This window comes from Limulus polyphemus, unplaced genomic scaffold, assembly GCF_000517525.1.
Source record: "Limulus polyphemus unplaced genomic scaffold, Limulus_polyphemus-2.1.2 Scaffold8, whole genome shotgun sequence".
NCBI classification, from domain to species: Eukaryota; Metazoa; Arthropoda; class Merostomata; order Xiphosura; family Limulidae; genus Limulus; species Limulus polyphemus.
Genome location: NW_013665618.1, coordinates 589,360 through 610,315, shown reverse-complemented (window position 1 = coordinate 610,315; position 20,956 = coordinate 589,360). Strand labels below are relative to the sequence as shown.

Genomic DNA, 20,956 nt, shown 5'->3' with positions numbered 1-20,956 from the left:
ACACGACTGAGAGGCATATTCAGGAGTGGGGAAAAAGGCTGTTCAAAACTTTCCAATCACTGAAACCCTGAGCAGATTTGACAGGACAATAATCAGCTTCTTGGGGATGAGCCTTTGAGTTTTCACCTTCCCTGCATATTGAGGTTCATGCGAGTTGTTTTGGGGATCATTTGTATTTGCATTTAGGGGTCAGTATGTCTTGACCCCTCCCCCCCTCTCCCATGTACTGAGGATGACCATACTTTTATCATCATTCCTACTTCCCTTATTTGGACTCATAGCATTTGGTGTCACTTCTCTGTTAGTGGGCATTGAACCCTGATGATTCAGTTACCTTTTCCAATATTCATCTTACTCTGATCACCCTACTCAGGCCAGGGAAGGTGGGAGCCAGATTCCTTCAATTTGCCCATGTTTGAAGGTCCTTGGCAGTCGATCCATGGGTTCTGAAAGTCATTTCAGTAAATCTGGTCCTCTTAATTCCTTTCACCTACCCTGTTGTCTCACAGTCCCATTTCCCTCCCTTCTCCTCGAGATTCCACTTTTTTCCCAACTGATTCATTCCAGGGGTCTTCATTTCCATCATTATATGGATGTCTGGCTGCTTCTTGCTTTCTCACAAGACTATTCACTCCTACATCCTCAGCTTCTTTTTCAGGATGCTTTCATGATGGTTGGCTTGTCAATATGTAGAAGTCTTTCCTCACACCCATAAAATTATTTTATCTCGGGGTGTTTTTTAACTCCCCCTTCCATTGAACCCTACCTACTGCACTTTAATTGCAAGCTATGGAATGTCTCAGATGTAGTATCTCATCCTCTTCTTCTGCTACTGTGTGAGAGGTTTTCTCTCTTTTCTCTCTTTCATCTTGGTTGTGCCCTTGTGTCATTTTCAGTGGGTTTTGATAGACCATTGGAGCTTTATTTGGGATCTATTAAATGCCCCTCTTGTCTTTTCCCCTTCATTATGGACCAACCTCTTCTGGTGGTTGGATTGGAACAATACTACCGTGGATGTTCCTCTTCCTCCTTCTTGTCTAGAATCTCACCTTTTAAGGATGCTTCTCTTTCCAGTTAGGGATGTATCTCATCACTCGGGATGTTTCAGGGCAATGGTCTCTTTATAAGTCCACTCTCCATATCAATTTCTAGGTACTTCTTGCTGTTTGTCAGGTTTTCCTTCACTTCTGCAACATCTTTGGGGCTGGTTGGTGATGAACCACTCCATCAATTCAACAGTAGTCTTGTACATCACTGGGAAAGGAGCACTAAATCAACAGACCTCTATTTTCAAAATTTGGATCTTCTGTATTGAGCCCACTGCCTTCGCTTCACTTGTTTGCATGTCCTCATCCAGGTGCCCTGAATCTGGTCAGTTATCCCATCCCAACAAAATTCCCTGTGGAATGGTCTTTGTTTCCTCACATTTTTTGGGGTTTTGTGTGCTCTGTAGGGTGTCCCAGATTTGAATGCTTTTGCCACTCTTGTCAGTACACCACTTCCCCAATTTTGGTCTCCTGTTTCTTATCCTCTGGTGGGAGCAGTCAATGCTATCAGTCAGGATTGTTGGAACCTATATGCATATCTTCCTATTTGTCTCCTACCACGTGCCTTTTCCACACTTCAGACCACTCTGTGTAGTGTTCTGCTGGTGACTCTGTACTGGCCGACTCACACGTGGTTTCCACTGCACCATTGATTTTTAATGTTGCTTTCCCTTTCTCTTACTTTCTCTCTGACACTCTTCTATCAGCCCCAATCTGACATGTGTCATCTGACATACCAGCACTTTGTCTTCATGCTTGACTTTGTCCAGTCCCTTGTCTGAAGTGCCAGACTTTCCGATATAGATTATTTCATTTGCCATCCTGTTTGCCCTTTCTCCATGGTGGTTTACCACTTTTAATGGTACATGTACCACTGTTAGTCTGTCTGCAGGGGTTATTGTTCTTCCCATCCTACTATTTCTCACATACTGTCCTTTTTGCCTTGGTTTTTTGAATGGGACTTTTTGGTTTTCTTTGTTGTGGGCTATCAGGTGAGGTTATCTGCCACTTTTTGGTTTACCAAATGGGCTTGTGTTTTCAAGTTGCCAGTTTTATCCATGTAATTTTATTCCATCCACTCTTCCCTTCCTCTCCACCCTGCTTCCCTTCCTGTTTGATACCTCAGTGCAGTCCTCCATTTGAACCTTTGTTGATCTGCGAAGGTTGTTGTTCTGATGTGTTCGTGATTGTTGTTTGCCATATTTTGTTTCTTTAGTTCCTATATACTCCTCTTTCCTGACTGTTCCTTTATGCCTAAGACTTTGGCTGCATGAAAGGGTACTTCTACCTTCACACTTTTTTCCCTTCCAACCATTTCCCATATGTGTGACCATTCTAATCCCACCCTCCTCCTTTGCCTGGTCAGGGCTCTCCAATGGTATATGACATCTACTACTCCATTCCATGGTTCCTGAGTCCATTTGTTTCTTCCGTGAAATCCTCACCTCTCCTGTGACCTTTTTTCCTATTACCCTTCTGGGTTGAATTCACTGGTTTTTCTTCCCATTTTCCTGATGATTGTCACCTTTTTAATGTTTTCTTCCTATTGAATCCATCACCTTACCATGTCCCTGGCTTCACATTTCCATATTCCCTTAGGGAACATCATCAGTGCTGTAACTGTTTTATTTGTGGGTTGTAAGTACTCTGTTCATTTTTCTTTTTACTTTGCAGAGACTTGTATGACATCTGTATGACATCTTGGATCCCACTCTGTGGTGAGTGTTACCTGACCAGGTATATTTAGTCTTAACTCTGCACTGTAAGATGTGTGATCATATACTGTGCTAGGTGACTGTGATGTTGATGCTCTTCCTACCGAGGACCTGATGTACAATTCCAGATGGTGCCAGGTATTGGTTGATTGGCTTGGTCAACATGTTATCTGTGTTTTCAAATTACAGTGTCATAACACATATCCAGGTTATATTACGCATATCATTTAGATTGGATATGCTGCATGACTGCTCATATGTATACCTCGTGGTCTTTTGCTTCAAAAATTTGTTCATCCTGGAGCATACACTCATGGACTAACATGAGTAAAGCAGACAGAAACTTCTGTCTGTTGATCTGTGAAAATCGAGGCTGTCCTACTACAGCCCTATTTACAATTACAGATGCCACTAGGGGTTAGTTGATTGACTCTGCCAACGTGATTGCTTTGCTTTTCAAAATAAAGTATTGTGGTCACCCATTGTGTTGTTTCTGGTGCTGCAATCCTCCAGGCTTTCCAACACACTTTTCCCCACTTCTTGTGGAGTATGGGAGTCCTTACCACTTGCCAGTTCCTAACTACTGGGGTGGTGGACCATGGAGGTTTGTTCTCCTGAGTGTGCACAATATTACTCAGTTGGTAGTAGGATGGTGGCATTTTGCTGGTGTAGATAGTGTGATGCCCTTCTTACTGCAGATCTGATAAACAATTCTAGATGCCATCAGGTATTGGCTGTAGCACTCCACTGTATATTGAAGTTTGCCCAATGACTGAGACACACTCTTCCTACTGCAGACTAGATGATAAATTTCAAATGCTGCTAGGTTTTGGACTGGTGATGCACACTGTATAGCCATCCCTCTTCCCACTGTCCACTGGATGTTGGTTCCTAATGGATCTGGTGTTGGTTATAGCTAGATGAGACACATGAAATCCTGCAGGTGTAAGGTTGATTACCCTGCTCTTACCACAGACTGGATGAAAAATTCCAAATGCCACCAGGTGTTGGATGGATGAGGTTGAATTCTCCTTTATAGCCTGTCAGGCCCTAGCCACTCTACACTGGGTGGAGGGGGATCTCTTTATTTCTGTTACTTTTCTTGGGGTCCCTCCTACTTTTCTGTCCATTTTAGTGACACATTTATAATGGGGGAAGAGTAAACCTGTCTCAGAAGTGGTGCGGTCTCCCACAGATATGTTGTTTTTAGTTCCTTCTCACACCCCATGGTTTTCTATTTGGTGCTTCCTCATGGGGGATCATCTTCTCACCAGCCCTTCCCCTGTACAGTGTGGGATTCTAGCTTTTAGTGAGAGGAGGTAAGGTATTGTATTGGAAATGTACATTTTCTTAAATTGAAAATATATTTCTGATAGATACTTACCTTCACTCATATTTCCCACCTGTCCCTCCCCACTTCTAGTTTGGTTTGGTTTGATTTGATCTGACCAATCTCAAAATGATTAACAGTTCAAGATTAGAGAGGGTGCTAGTTATGATAGGGGTAGTGTCACACTCCTATTGGTGGAGGGTTGCTGCATAATCTGTTAGTTTGCAGAGATAAGTTGGAGTATCAAGTCTAGTGGAGAGTGAAAATTTGGGCCTATAGAGAGCAGTATAAGTCGAGAAAGCTTTTCTCATTTTCAGTTTAAGAAAGTGTTAGCTTTCATAAATTATTCTAAGTCAAACCTAGTTGTTGCAAACAAACTAGCTTACTTATCTAATACCACAGACTTAACATTATTTTGTTTTATTTGAACAATCTATCCATACAGTATTATATAAAATTTTGAAAGTGTTCAAAATTTCTATTTATTGTAAAAAACTTAATTTCTTTTATACAGAGGTTGAATATGTTATAATAAAACTGTTGAATATGCAGATCAGCATGTCATAACATGGTGAAATGGTATGTGTCAGAAAGACATGTTTAATATTTTGTTGGTAGTGTGATGCTAATGAAAATTTATCACTTTTGGAAAGGGTGTGTAGCACTCAAATCATAAAGACGTGTCCAGATCAAGGATTTAGATTTTCCAGATGGGGATATCCCTTGTACTTTATGGCATTTGAAAACAAAGGAATATAGATAAACTTGGGGCACCAGAACTATCTTGAAAGAGACCTGCAACAAGTAAGCAAAGTGGAGTATCTTGTAACAGGTGAGAATCCATGAGCACAAAGGTCAATGGCAAAAGCCATCTACGTGTGCCATACAACAGTATGCAACATACTCTATCTGGAAAGCCCCAAAATTATGTGTACAAATATTTCTTCCATGACATATCTGCTCAAATATTGCATACCTCAAGCAGCTGGAGAATGAAATGGGTATTTTTGCTATTCCATACAAAGACATACTGGTCAAAGTGCCAAGTTCAGCACCTATGAATTTGTATGCAATCAGACTATTGAGTGCTGGGAAGCTATTGTCCTGGTACACCAAAGAGAACATGAAAGCCTTAAGACAGTCTTTTGGTATGGGAATTACACTTCAGTGCTATTCTCAAGGTGCACATTCTTCAGATAGAGGATAACTGTGTGTGGTGACATAGACTGTAATGACATAGTGAGGCTTCAAAATCCTTTTAATATAACATACTCAGTTTCTGTATTTTGTAAATTTGTCAAAATTGTAATTAATGGTGAAATAGGTTGTTCACTATATAATTATAGTTAATGTTTAAGTTTAATTGTTGAAATGAAAGTTTTTAATGCCTTTTGCTCCCTAGGCTTTATATTTTTATGGATGTAATGTACCTTTTGAAAATTGAATTGTATTTGATAACAACAATAATTTTTTATTGTTCCAATGGATGATGCCCAGAATAACAGTTTATTATACTTCTTCAGCACCTAAAATAACTTCAAATCGGTTCAACAATGTTACCCCTTCTGTGAAAAGTGTCTCTCATAGAGACTTGACGTCAAAAGAGAGTTTTATTGCATCATTGTCATCCTTTGTACCAGTAAACAAAGCAAATTGTGAAGCTGTAGATTTCAGAACTCATTTCAAGTCCAAGAAAGAACAATTAACCAAAAGGTTATATAATATGTACAATGAAAAAGTTTTTAACAATGAGGTAAGAGTTGCATTTTATGTTAAAAACCATCTTACTTTCATTTCACATTTTTTAAAGTTCCTTATACTTTTGATTTAGAGTAATTATTTGTAACTAAATTAATTATATAATCAGATAGATCTCATCTTAACAGGTATGAAGCTTTCATGTAAGTTATGCAAAGAAAGCAGCTTTTAAATGTAGTATAATAAAATCAGAATGGTAGGGTTTGTTTGTAATCTAATGACGACACCTTGCCTTATCTTTTATTAATACTACTTAAAAATGTTAAAAATATTTCAAACATAACAATATCTAAAGTAGTTAGAAGTTGAGGAATAAACACATAGCTTGTGTTTTGTTGTAGCTGCCCAAGTATAGGATAACTGCTGTAAAAGTTTTTCTGTTTGAGAGAAATAAAGTCTTAGTATGCAAGTGGAGTAAGTTAAAAGGAATCTGTTTTTTGAGTAGGAGGTAAAATGTGTAGTTTCTTCTCAATTTCTAAAGCTTCTTATACAGGTAAAGAAAAATTTAAATTGTTAAAATGCTTAAAAAATGATTAATAAATCTAAATCTTTATACAGATTGAAGAGGATAGAGTAGAAAATTAAAATAAGCATTGTAGAATTGCGGTTATAGTGTAAGAAAAGTGTAATATTTTTAAAATCATTTCGGGTAGCTTATTGTGGTTAAAATTATTTCTCCAAGTATGGTTACTAGATTTATGAGTGTCTGTAGCAGTGAAAGGTAAACTACCATTTGTGATGAGAGGAAAAGATTTCATGAAGCTTAAACATTCTTTCTAATAGTATTATAATGCCATGACTGTAGAAATATTTATATCATAATTATATAATACACTCGTTTATAAAAAATAACTGGTTCTCTCTGTTATAGCTTTTGTGTAAAAGTAGTATGACATAAAACTGCAGCACAAACGTATAAGAATTGTTTCATTTTTAACAATGGAGCAGACTTGTTTTTACTTCAAGTACCACAGAATGAAACTTGCACATTTGATAATTTTAACTTGCATGAAAAAGATTATTGTTTTAAAAGACCTTTCGTAAACAACAGAAAAAAATAAATGAACACATTTCATAAAAAATCTGATAATGCTTCAGGTTTATCTTGCAATATAATTGTGTGAATTTTTGTGTTTGAATTGTGTATAAAGTCTTTTTTTAACTTAAAAACTGAATCTAACTTTTATAGGTACTTTATGAAAATTACTTGTACACTTACAAGTGACAAAATCTAACATAGATCATGTTGGTACTTTTTACAATCTTCCTTTCATGCACTTTTTGAACATGTTTTCATTCAAATTTTTAAATACAGTAAAGAAAAAGTTTCACTGGAAATTACCTGACACCAAGTAATTTTTTCCATAATTAAATTTGTGCTTCCCTAACTTATAACTAAAAAAAAAATTTTAGTTTTGTATTTTTATATTAGAGTGATGGAAATAAGATGTCTTTTTAACTTGTTAGTTTCTCTGTCAAATTCAGCTTCCATCTGACCTCAGCATTACATGGAATCCCCGTTTAAGGAAGACTGCAGGTTGCTGCTACTATAGAAAACATTCCAGCTCATTAAATAGAGTAGCTAGAATTGAGCTTGCTCCAAAAGTTATAGATTCTGCTGGTAAGTTTTACTTGTTTTGGATCTATTGACATAAGAATGTTTGTTAATTATAACAATTTTATTTTTATGGTCAAGATAACATTTTTTAGAAGAAATTTAATATGAATAAAAATAAATGTTTAATGAAGGACTATATTACATTAATAATCTTATATGATTGATAACAATGCCTATCAATATTAATAATCCTTGCATTACCAACGGGAATGGTACAATCGAACAAGGTACAAGGTTTTGCAACTTAAAAAATATTAAACAGTGTCCTGGTATCTCTGCTCACATAATGCTTTTTTTGATTAATGCTGCCCTCTATATACTCCCACCTACCCCCCATGTATTTAACATGGTACAGCTGCACTATATGACAGACAGCATGACACACTCTCCTGGTGCAGCTGTCTTCCCCTGGATTACAGAGTCCAACCTCACTTCTCGATTTGGCACTGAAATGGTTAGATGATATGCACGCCACACTTTGTGAGTTTTCAAATTTTGAGAAATTTTTAACTTTTGTGCTTAGTTTTTGAACTTCAATGTTTGACTTCAATAATCTAACAGCAGTTCAATACAAGTTGAATTTTTTTCATGAAAATTGTTCTTTCTCTCTTTTTGACCATAACTCGTTTTTAAGAATATTTTGTTTTGATGTACTTATCCACTCGAAATTCAGGGATGAATTCAGAGTTTGTTGTCATGACAACTTCAACTGCTACCACTTCCATGGTTCAATCACCTGTTACTGTGACCATAGGTGCAGCATTATTGGCAGAGGAAGTTTTGGCTTTCATCTGCAGGAAAAATGAGTTGTTCATGCAGGCTGGGGGCTCTCCTGACCCTCAACCAGTTCTTCCCTCTCCTGGGGATGCTGGACAGGAGGATGACGACTTGAACAGCCTTTTCTCTTCTCCTTCCTTTGCTGTGCAGTCTTTTTCAGATGTGGTTAATGCTTCTAGACCTTCATCAGATTATCTGGACTTGGTAACACAGGATTATTATGTTTTGTCCTAGTCCCCAGTGTCATATGACCCTTCTTTTCCTTGTAACATGTTACAACTGCTCCCAAATGTTTTTCCTCCTCCTCCTGATATCAGGGTCTATGCTGAGCTTTTTAGCCAACCAATTACATTCAGGGATTAACATGCCACATGCCACATTCAATCCCAGTTTGGGGTTTGGACCCTGATACTACAGTCTATTTCTCCAAGGCAAAGTTCTCCTGCATTTGTATAAGCTTAACCTTCCTTTGCTACTTATCTTCCATTCACTTTTTGTCTGAGGCAATCCATTGTTTCCCTGTGGGGTTTTAGAGCAATGGCCATTCCCTATTGTTGTCATATTGTTCCTATTTTTCCAGTGGGCACTTACTCCAGGTTGTTGGATGACAAAGACAGTGTGTCTGATGCATACCTCCATAACCCTTGCATCCCTTCAGTTTGTCCATAAGTATGAGGTCAACCTATTGAGAGCCTTTCATTTGGAATGGCCTTAGCCTTTTCCATTTTTCGGGTGGTCAAGTGTTTCATCAAATGACTTCATTCTTGAGGGTTTCATTTCCATCATTACATGGACGACTGCTTTCTCTGGCTCCCTTATTAGCAGTTTCTTCCTGCCACTCTCAGTTTATTCTCAGAGAAGTTGCACAGGTGGGCTGGCTGGTCAAGTTTGAGAAATCTTTCCTGATCCTGACACAATATCTTATTCATCTTGGGATCTTTTTCAACTCCTATCTCAGATGTGTCTAACCTTCTCTGGTTTGACTATGGTCTGTGGAGTTGGCAGTTCAGAAAGCACAGTCCTCTCCTACTCTACCTGTGTGGGAGGTTCTATTACTTTTGGGGACTTGGGCATCCTTGGTAGCCCTTATTTCCCTGTTTCATGCTTACATGAGGGCTCTTCAGTGGGTGTTACATGATCAACGGGACTTCACCAGGTATACCCTGGATTCCCCTATCAACCTTCTTCTCTCCCTTCTCAACTATTTTGCCTGGTGGCTAACCAGAGACAACACTATGACTAAAGTACCTCTTCTACCTCCCAGACTGGACTTACACCTTTTTACAGATACCACTCTGACAGGTTGGAGAGCATATTTGGATTCTCAGGTCATTGGTTGTTGGGCGAGTCCAAGTTTCATATCAATCTCCTGGCACTTTTGTCCATTTGTCAAACTCTGGATCATTCTTGGTCTCTTTGTGTTAATACATTGGATCTTCTGTTCTGGTCACACATCCAGCATGTTTTCCTGCAGGCTTGTCATATCCCAAATGCTCTCATCTCAATCTTGTTGTCAATCAGTTATCTTATCCTGACAGGATTCTTCACACTGGGTGGTCTCTTAATCTACATGTCTTCTATTGGTTGTGCTCTCAGTTGGGTACATCCTAGTTGGATGCATTTGCCACTCATCAGAACACCAAACTCCCTCTCTTTTGGTCACCAACCACCAGTTCCACATCCTTCAGCATTGGCAGTAGATGCTTTCAGCCAGAACTGGAAGGACTAATGCATTTATGCTTATATTCCCATCCATCTACTAATACTTACCAGAGACTTCTCTGTCATTTAAACCACACTGTTGAGTCCCTCTTGTGGCATCATTTTGGCCTGCTCAGACTTGGTTCCCAGTACTACAGCCTCTACAGTAGTCACCATCGCTACCTGTTCCTCTCTCATGACTCTTCTTTATCAACCACATGCATCCAGGTTTCCTTTCAACAGATCCATCATCTCACCATGTCCCTGGCTGCTTGTTTTCATTGTCCATTGGAGGAGATAATCCAGGCCAGCATGTGGACCACTCTTCACATTTTTGTTTCACATTATCTACATCGTTTGGCCATTTTCTACTTGACCAGATTTCATCTGCCTCCTATTGAAGTCTTACATACTATGGTGCAACTATAAATGGGTAACTTGTCAATATTTCTATTACATGGTCCTTTTCTATTGCTTGTTGTTGGATCCTACTCTGTGGCAAGTTTTGCCTGTCCAGATATACCAGTTCTTAAATCTGCACTGTCATGAATACCCACTGTTGAGATGGGATGCTCTACAAGACTCCTTGTAGATTCTTCCTTGCAGTGTTTTGCGTCATTAATGTGTCTGTCTCACACTCATGAACTAGCATGAGTAATGCAAAAGGGATTGCTACCTGTCCCTGTGACTTCTTTGATTGAATAAATAAGAAATTGTGTGCTTTTAAAAATAGGGTTTTGTGGTCACCTGTTGCACTTTCTCCGATTTTGCATTCTTCTGGACTTTCCGATGCAACTCCCCCTTCTTCCAGTGGAGTAGAGGAGTCCTTACCACTCACCAGCTCTTAGCTGCTGGTGTGGTAGACCATGGAAGCTTCCTCCTGAATGTGTTAAATACCACTCAGTTGAGAGTAGGGTGGTGTTCAGTTGGTAAAGATGGTGTAGAATTCTCCTCCTAGCATGGTAGTAGAATGCCCAGTGACTCCTGGAGATGATTCATCATAATGCAGTTCACCCCTCTAGCTGGAACCTTTTATCCTACCACCACCTGGATGTTGGTTCTCAGGTTGTATAGTGTTGAATTAGAGCTAGACCAGCCAACATATGTTCTCACATGTGAATGGGCTGGGATCCACTTTCTACCATGGACTAGATGATACATTCCCAATGCTGCATGGTTTTGGATTAGGTTGAATCTCCTTTTTTCATTCCACCTTCCTACCATTGTCCGGATGTTGGTTCTCAGGAGGACAGGTGTTGGTCGTGTTGGATATGCACACGGTGGCTCGGGTTCTTGGAACAGTTATGTTCTTTCCCTTCTGGTTCCTGAGTCTGAGATGAATGGTAGAAGACCTTCTCCTATCTGTGGGCTAGATGATTCTTTCCTGGTTCTGCTGGTTTTGATGGAGTTGATCTCCCGATTATGGTCCATTGTACCCTAGCGATTCTACACCATGGGTATGCCTGGTTTCAGCTGGCTGAGGATCTCCTCCTTCTGGGGACTGGGCAAACCATTCTCTGGTTTTGGACTGGTGTTGACCTCTTGTTTACAGTTCAAATATAGATGGTTGAGGACCCTTCTCCTACCAGAGACAGGATGTTCCTTTCCCAGTTCCAATGGTTTGGGGCTGGAGTTGATCTCCCGACTATTATTGGACATGTTTTGTCCACTTTATACCTGGAGTACATATGATCAATTCGTGTATGTGCCTCTTTGCTGCCTGTTTCATGACATTGTCATACTTCATGGGTGAAGAGTATGCCTGATTCAGACTTGGTGTGGTCTCCCATGAGTGTGTTTCCTCTTCACAGAGATGTCATACTCCATGGGTTTTCTTTAGATGCATTCTGTAAGGGACTCATTTAGGTCTTTTTACACCAGTCCCTTCACCAGTTCAATGTAGCATTCTAACTGTTAAGTGTGGGTGGATGTAAGGTATTGTATCATTAGTTATGATTTTCCTACACATAAAATGTATTTCCAATAGATACTTCTTCTCACACTTCCCACCCTTCCTCTCCACTTCTGGTGTTTTGTTCTTGATGCCTAATCTCGAAATGAGGTTAGGTTCTGTAATCCAGGGGGTGAAAGCTGTGCCAGTAGAGTGTATCATACTTCTATTGGTGGAGGGTTGTAGCATGCATTTTTATGCTATAGGGCAGCTGTACCATGTTAAACACATGGGGTTAGGTGGGAGTATAAAGGCTAGTGGCGAGCAAAATATTGAACATACTTGGACAGCATTTATTGAGGAGCTATTATGTGAGAGGGGTATCTATCAGAAATACATTTTCTGTGGAGGAAAGTTGTAACTTTCCTAATCATGAAAGGCACAGAAATGTAGCATTAACAGGAACAATGAGCTTCCTTATGACTTTTGGGACTAACAAATTAAAAAATAGGTTATTTTTTTTAGACTTTTGAGTTCATTGTTATTAAAAGTAATAGGTGAAATTTGTTGCTGGGTTTTTATTTTTATGTTTCATATACACATAACTTATTTATGTATTAGATCGTCTTAGAGATACATTAATTCACGAATTGTGTCATGCTGCAAGTTGGATCATTAATGGTTATCGGGATGGACATGGCCCTATTTGGAAGACCTGGTAAGTATGATTTGCTTTAACAACAATAAAAAATTATAATTTTTTCCTGGAGAGACATTTTAACGTTTTTTATGACAACTTGGCACATCTAAGATTTCATTCTAATTGATGTTTCTTCTTCTGGCAAACAGTTCAATGTGAACAATTGATGTATTTGTATTAAAATTGTTTTTTATATACTATTTTTCCAGTAATATGAACGTATTTTTCTTTGGTGAATTAAATGTATTGTTTATAAGTGCATAAATGAACTCTTTACTCACTCCTTGATTATCAGCATAAGCCAAAAACCTTTCCTCATACCTTAGCCATACCTTAGTATGTGGTTAAATATATGAAAAGATCGTAAAGTCTAAAAAGTGGTGTATTTATACACTCGTATACTGATAGATAGATATTGATTTTGGGTGTCTGATGACATTTAGTTTGGAACTTTATATATTTCATATTATTTGAAATAAGCCTCAGATTAATTGAAGTAGTAAAAGATATTCAATGAAACTAGAGCAATAAAGGAAATATATTTTTTGACCAATCAGTGTCGAAGTACTTTGGCAAACTTAGTCCAGGTAGTTTGTTTTTTATACTTGATGTTTTACTGTATTATAGCAGATAAATTTCTGAACAATTAAGGAGGTGCTACAATCGTTGGTGTGGATTTTCATTGTTAGTGGCATTGTCTCTGTGTGAGAAATAATACACGTTTTTTGTTTCCTGTTATATCTTTCATAAATATCATTATAGGTGTTAGGTGCTTTTGGATATGCTGTCAGCATAAATTGTAACACCAAATATATGTACGTTTGTAATGTTAACATTTTGCCAAGAAAAATAAGGGCTTAAAAAAACAGTTTTATATGATGATGTTTTCGTGTGTAGTGCTAAATCATTAATTTCTGATTGCTAAAAGTGGTGGGTAGGTATAAGACAGACAAATGTGATGTACTGTTGATAAAATTTCTCTTACATTGTATTCATTACATTGTTTTTTTTTAGGAACAGGAGATTTATAAAAATGTAAGAAATAATTGAAATGTAGTTTTTTGTTCTATAATCTTTTCTTCAACTATTTGCTAGAAGAAGCGTTTTTGTCATGTTTTACTGAAATAAATTTTCTTTGTTATATTTTATCAAATTCAAATAATAATATGTATATTGTCTTCTTTTTTTTATTCAGGGCAAGGAAGGCAAGCTTGCAGTTTCCAGAACTTCCACCAATAACTCGTTGTCATGGTTATGTTATTCAAACCAAATACACATATAGATGTATTCGTTGTGGAACCTGGTGAGTTTTTTACTTCCAAAACAAATACTTACCTCCGTACATGGATAGCTATCTTCTTCTTGCATTTATGCCTCGGAGACTTGCATATCACCAGCCTTGTGAAAACTCCCATCTGAATTCACAGTGTCAGTGTGAATTTGTGCTACTTCATGATGATGTATCATGAAGCAAAACCCTCCACCAATAGAAGTGTGACACACCTCCTTGCACAAATCCTCTCTCTACATTCATTTATGAGAATCCTCATTCTTTAACTCAGCACAGTTGTCTAAAGACATGTTCTTGTTTGCTGAGATTTGTTAAAGAACTTTGATCTCAACTTTGATTGTGTTTGAACATAATCATTATGAATTCACAATTCAATGTGAATTCTTCTTCAACTGATGTAAGTGAAAATATCACTCACACTGATCAAATTGCCAACAATTTTGGAAGTCCTTTATCTGTAGAAGATGTGACAACATGTGGTGGAGGTCCATGATGCTGTTGAAACCCTCTGCATCTGTCCCTGCCACACAATTAATACCAATCCCTTGCCTTTGAACTGACTCTGTGAAGGATTATTTTGAATGGCTTTTTCGACCTCCAGACTTTGCTTTGGGTACCTCCATGCCTTCTGAAGAACAAGCCTAGCCTTTCTCAGGTTTCCAGAACTTTATTACCTAGGCATGTACTGTTATTTCTCTGTAACTCATACCTTTGACACTTCCCATTCTTTCTTACATAGCCCTTCCTCTCATGATTTCTTTGTTTTTTCCCTTCTCCCCTAATATTTCTGTCCATGTCAATTCTTTTTTTGATCAACTTCGTTCATGTAACCTCGTGTTTTAGTTTTCACCATGTCCCCTGTGACTGATCCCTACTTCCTTACTTATGGTCACTCTCTTTTTCCTTTTCTTGACATCAAATGAGCCTCTTTTGCTAGTTTGGGGACAGATTCTTTGTTGACTGTCTCCCTATCTAGTGCCTAACTTTCTTGATTTTGAGCCTTTCTTACTACCCTTCTTCCTCTCTTCGTCTTATGGAAGAAGCCCATCACTGTTCCCTTTATGAATTTTCTTGGGCACTAGAGCATTCCTCTTCTCTTCCATTGCCTGTTCCACTTTCTCAACCCTTTTGTTTCTCACTTGGTTCCTTTGTTTTGAGACCGTTTTGGAAAGGATGGCCTTCTTTTCCAAGTCTGATTACCTTTTTCCAAGAACTTCGTTTTGCCCCTTTTTCCAACAAGAAGACTTTGGTGGTATTCCTGATTCTCTCGAATCACAGGCTGAAGCTTGCTATCATTCTTCCCTTTCCTCCTACATCTTGTGTTTCTTCCAGTAACACACTTCCACACCCTTTTCCCCTATTCTATCCCAGTATCTTGACCATCCACCTCTTCCATCTGATGTTTTGCTCATCAGCGTAACTGCCAGTGACCATCCAGTCAGTTTGGGACCTGTTGGAGTCTCTCTGTTCCAGTTTGTACATTTATAGACACATTTCACTTCTGACAGATGTGCCATTCAAGTCCTTACTCATGGTCTTTCCTTTCACTTCTCTTCCCCACCTACTTTTCTTTCCTAACCTGTTGTCTTTCATCACCCTACAGATCCAGCCTACCTTTAATGTCTGGAAGGAAAAGTTTTGGACTTGTTGGAGAAACGAGCCATAGAGAGAGAGTTTATGACCCATCTCTGGGTTACTACTCTCACCTTTTCATTGTCCCCCAAAAGGCCAGGGCCTCCACCAATCCTCTTTTGATCATTCCTCATTTTCAGATGAAGAATAATTTCACTTTTTGCTGGTCTTTCCAACCAAGCCTATGGATAACCAAAGATGTGTTGGATGCCTTTCTCTATATCCTGATAGCCCCAGCCTCACTGCATTTCCTCAGATTTATCTAGAGGAACTATATCTTTAAATTCCAAACACTTTCATTTAGATTATCATCAGCCCCCTACATATTTAGTCGCATTGTGTGGCCCTTCACTTGTCATCTGCGTGGTTTGGGACTATGGCTCCGCTTCTAAATGGATGACTGGCTTCTCCTCTCCTGCTCCCAGGATGAATCCTCAGATCATATTTTCCTCTTTCTTCACAAAGCTGTTCACATAGGGTGGCTTGTCAAAACATCCAAATCCTTCCTTACCCTGTCCTAATACCTTATCCACCTGGAGATCCTTTTCAACTTTTACCTCAGCTGGTCATCAAAATCTCTCTCTCCTTTGCCTTCCATGCAGAAGGTTCTATCTTTTTTGGGGACTGTGACTTCTCTGGAGCCTCTAATTCCACTTGGTTTTGCACATACGTCCTCTACAGTGGGCATTGCATAACCAATGGAACCTGTCCAGGGATCCATTGTCCTCATGGATCCTCTTTCCTGGAGGACCTTGTTTGGTGGCTAGATCACTCCAATACCACCTTTGGCATTCCCTTGCCTTAGTCCAAGTCAGACCTTCACTTATTCATTAACCCTTCTCTCATTGGGTGGGGAGCAGAGGTGTGTTCTCTTCATATCAACATCCTAGAACTGTTTGCTGTCTGGTGGGAATACTCCCATTTCCTTCCCCTCCTGGTGGATAAATTGGTTGTGGTCCACTTGGACAACTCCATGATCTTGTCACACATCAACTATCAATGGATCATTTGTTTCAGGACCCTCTGCTTTGTACCTCCTTTATTGGGCCCATTCCAATTGGGTGAGCTTAATTGCTTGCCATGTTCTGGGAGTTTTGGCCATTGTAGCAGACCATCTGTCTCAACTGGACTACTTCCTACCTATGACCTGTCCCTTCACCTTCAGATTTTTTATTGGATATGTTCCCAACATGGTACTTCTCTGATAAATACCTCTCCTCTCAAAGCCAAACCTCCTCATTTCTGGTCTCTTGTTCTTCATCCATCAGCCTTGGCTGTAGATGCTCTCATTAGGACTGATCTCATCTCTTTCTCTATGCCTATCCTTCTCTCAGCCTTCTTCCATACTCTTGTTGTGGTTTGGGACACCCCATGCAGAGTACTGTTGGTGGTCCCTTATTGGCCTGCACAACCTTGATTTCCACTTCTAGGTCTTCTTTCAACAAAGTCTCTCCCTTCCACTTCCTACCATTTCATCTCTTTTCTCGTCTGGTACAACCACACATCTCTCTTCCATCATGAAGTGACACCTCTTCATCTTCATGTATGGGATTTGTCTGGCCCATCAAGCCAGACTTTCTAAACAAGTAGCCTTCCATTTTTCCCACTTCTCTCGATCTTCCAATTCTTCTTTGGAATTTAGGTGATAATTTTCATAAGGCTGGTGGCATGCAAGTCTCGGGCAGAAATGCACAACTTCAAGAGAAAAATAGCTATCTGTGTACGGAGGTATCTATTGGAAATACATTTTCAGATAAGGAAAATGTTACCATTGCACAGAATCCATGTCTTATTAATAAATAAAAGCATTTTTAATTTTTTAACTTTAATGATAGAATTCTCACAATAGAAAGAAGTCCAAGCCTTATGAAAAATTTTCTTATACTGCAATCCACAATTAAAGTATTAACCCTTTTAGAAGTAATGTGTATGATGTACACACTTACAACTATTGTTTGTTGCAATGAAATGTTTATATTTTGAAGAATCCTGCATCATTAACCTTCGGTTTACCAAAGGGAGTCCATATGGATCCCATTTGCATTTTAAACACATTTGTTCTACATTATTTATGTACCAACTGCTTGTGGGTTTGTGACTTTTTGGTTATAGATCCCTAATAATATGAGGTATTTAAAAATATGTTAACAAAAATATTATTATTGAGGGTTATTCTACTAATTACTTCTGTAATCTTATATGTATTTTGCATAGAAAATAAGTGATTTCACTTAAATATGTGGTCAGTTCTTTGTACTAAGTGTAGTAACATACAAAAAAAATTACATAATATGATGCAATATATGGTCCTCTCCAGTAGGGAACAGTATAAAAACAAATTCATAATATGAATGTTAAAAATGTTTTGTACACATGTAACAAACTTTGGAAGGACTTCATTTATTTTCTCCATACATCTTTGATGCATTTGTTGTAATAAGATTCAAATATAGTGAGTATTGTCAACCTGAAGTCTAGAAAATGCTATATAAAGAACTTATAACGAAATATATAGTTTAGTGATATCTGTATCAATAAGATATTTTACTTGGATGATAGTAAATGCAATAATTCTATACTTCGTTAAACCCAATTGTGTAAAGGAAATTGGTAGCCTCTCAGTTCAAATTCTTAAAGTGGAGAATTTACAATTGGAAAGACCTTCTGGTAAGAGTGTTTGTAATAGTTATACAGAAATGAATTTCTTGAATCCCTTCCTTTTGTGGGTGTTCTTGCTGGGCAGTTGTTAGGGTATGTTAGCTTTTTATGTTTCGTTACTTGTAGAAAAAAAATGCATAAGTTCTTAAAAAGAATGTAAAAAAAATATAAAATTACAAACTAAGAACTTAAAAAAAGTTTATCTAAAGTAGTTCTTTGTCATTTTTTTGCAAGTTAACTAAATCTTGTTCTGTTAGTTTGTTCTCTTACCCCACTTGTTTTATGTTAATAAGGGCAGGAAGATATTAGCAAAAGTTGTTAGTTGCAGGAAAAGAAACTTTGTAATAAACATTCAGCAAAGATTAATATTTGGGAGCAGAACTTGTTCATTTTAACATTGGAAGTCTTCTTACTTTATTTCTAATAGTTCTAAAAATTAAACTTTTAACTTGTAAATAAAAACATTGTACTTTTATGAAATTTATGTGTTAGGTTTACAAAAGTAAAGAAAGATGTTAATAAATGTTTACTGTGGATCTCTTTCTCCACATAAAGGCATACTTAACTCTGTCTTGTGTTATCCATGTAGCTGAAGTTTCTGATTGTAGAAATATTTCTTTGGTTATTTAATTAACTAAATTATACGAAATTTATATTTAATTTTTTTACTTATGCCAAGGTTTATATGGGAGACTACTTTCTGGAGATTAATTTGAGATAACTGTTGTTGTTTCAAATCTAGAACACTTTGATCATGAACTGTTTCATTGCCTGTAAGTGTGTCAATGCATTATTCTAGAAACAAGAAGAATTAAATATACACCCATGGGGTTAAAAGTGAGATATATAACTGTTAAAATCTAAACATTAAATATTACTATACATTGACTAGTAAAGTTTTGTGACAAAATATTTAAATTTATTTTATAGTGTTGGAAGACATTCAAAGTCTTTAGATGTCAACAGTAAAGTATGTGGCCGTTGTGGTGGTAAATTTGAATTGCTGGTGAATGGAAAGTTAAACTCAGCCTCCAAGACACCAAGTGGTTTTGCTCTCTATGTGAAAGAAAATTATGGATCTTTGAAAAAAACCAATCAGCATTTGAAACATGCTGAAATCATGAGGTTACTAGGTTTGGACTTCTCATCAAAAGCAAAGATTGTAGACTGAATTAATACTGTACATGTTTTTTACCGTGCATTTGACAAGAAAGATTGAATTTTTCTGAGATCATTGTAATACAAGAGATTTAATCATGTCTATTTGAATTTAATATTAATGAAATAAAACTTTTAGGTATGTTAAATAATTAGATGTCTTTATACCTACCTTAACAGTATTAAAAACATTGTTATTTTAATGTGTAGGTGTGTTTTGTCAAGTACATATTTACAAGTAATTAATTCTTTTTTAATCTGTGGTATTTACCTAATGACGTGGAAAGAACCATGTTTAAAGAATTAAATTGCTGGGATTATTAATAAGTGAAAAGAATGAAGCATTTAAACATTAGATATAAATTGTTCAAGTGTAAAGATAAACTAGTAGTTCTTTTACCAGATGTTAAGCTGTTTGTTTTGTGATGTTATTAACAAGATAACATAAATCAAAGCTAAAAATTAAATAATATACATTTTGCTGTCCAGATTCTTTCAATTAAATTTATTTTGAAAATTATTTTGAGGTTTAGAATTTTTTTTAAAGTTAAATAACACCTTAAAAGATTTGAGAAAATATAATAGTAAAGAAAGCATTTTGTTAGAACTGCACAACTAGGAACAACATTCAGTAGGTTTGATGCAAAAGCAATACTTTATGCACTTAATATGAAAATTATGGGGATTTGAACTCTTTTTGTGTATTTATATATATATATATCTAATTCTTATGTAATTGGTTAAGTAATGCAAAACTACAGTCGTGATTGCAAACAATTTACATTTGGTTGTATAATTAAGTTTTTTGGGTAGGGGCTATTGAATTGTTCTTTTTGACTAACTCAAAGTTAGGGTAATGGTTAAATGAAGTCTTTATTCGTTTTGATTTCAATATTCTCCTTTTTCTATTGCAGTTTACTTGTAAAATTTTATACTCAGTTCTTAGAGTAACATTTCTTTGCTCTCAGTCTGATTTTTACTGAAATATTTTAGTGAATTATCTAATAACCTAAATTTATCAATTCATTACAAGCATGCTTTATAATTATTCATTTCAAGTTGTTTTGGTGTATTTACTATAATTAAAGTAGATAAAATACTTAAACAGTTACTGATATTTTTAGTTATGTATCTGAGATTTTTGAAATACTTTCTTTCCCAAATTGTTCGGTTCTGCATATTACAGTGTATGTGTAGTCTTGCTTTTTTCAGCAAAAAAAAACATTAAATTTAATTTTTTGAAACTTGGTGTATTTTGGTGCTTGATTTTCTGTGACTGATACATATCTGAATTTTATATTCTGGTTAGTCATTGTTGAAAAAATATTCATTACAATTAAAGAAAATTTGTGCCCCCCAGTGGTACAACAGTAAGTCTGAAGGCTTATGATGCTAAAAATTGGGTTTTGATACCCCTAGTGAGCACAGCACAGCTAGCTCATTGTGTAGCTTTGTGCTTAACTCCAAACAAAGAGAATTTAGTGGATATAATGAAGTTGATGACAATTAGGTTTTCTGAAACCACTTATTATTTTTACTAGCTATTCGTGTTACATGCATATTAATAGTATGTTATTTTCTGAGTTATGAGTTATTAAGCAAAAATTCATTAAAATTTAAACAAAGCTATAACTTATTGTCAGGTTTTTATGTATAGATAGGCTGGATTTTTTATACATGT

The 20,956-nt window shown here is 36.9% G+C and overlaps 1 protein-coding gene across 1 annotated transcript in view; it reads left to right on the top strand.

Annotated features, from left to right (window-relative positions):
- Positions 1-20,513, top strand: part of LOC106477600 (mucin-4-like) — a 67,077-nt gene extending 46,564 nt beyond the window's left edge. Inside the window, exons 8-12 of the mRNA XM_013938177.2 lie at positions 5,615-5,844; positions 7,335-7,470; positions 12,458-12,554; positions 13,732-13,839; positions 19,048-20,513. Of these exons, the coding sequence (XP_013793631.1) occupies positions 5,615-5,844; positions 7,335-7,470; positions 12,458-12,554; positions 13,732-13,839; positions 19,048-19,288 (812 nt within the window). The 3' untranslated portion in view covers positions 19,289-20,513. The remainder of the gene's footprint in view (positions 1-5,614; positions 5,845-7,334; positions 7,471-12,457; positions 12,555-13,731; positions 13,840-19,047) is intronic.
- Positions 20,514-20,956: the final 443 nt, after the last annotated feature.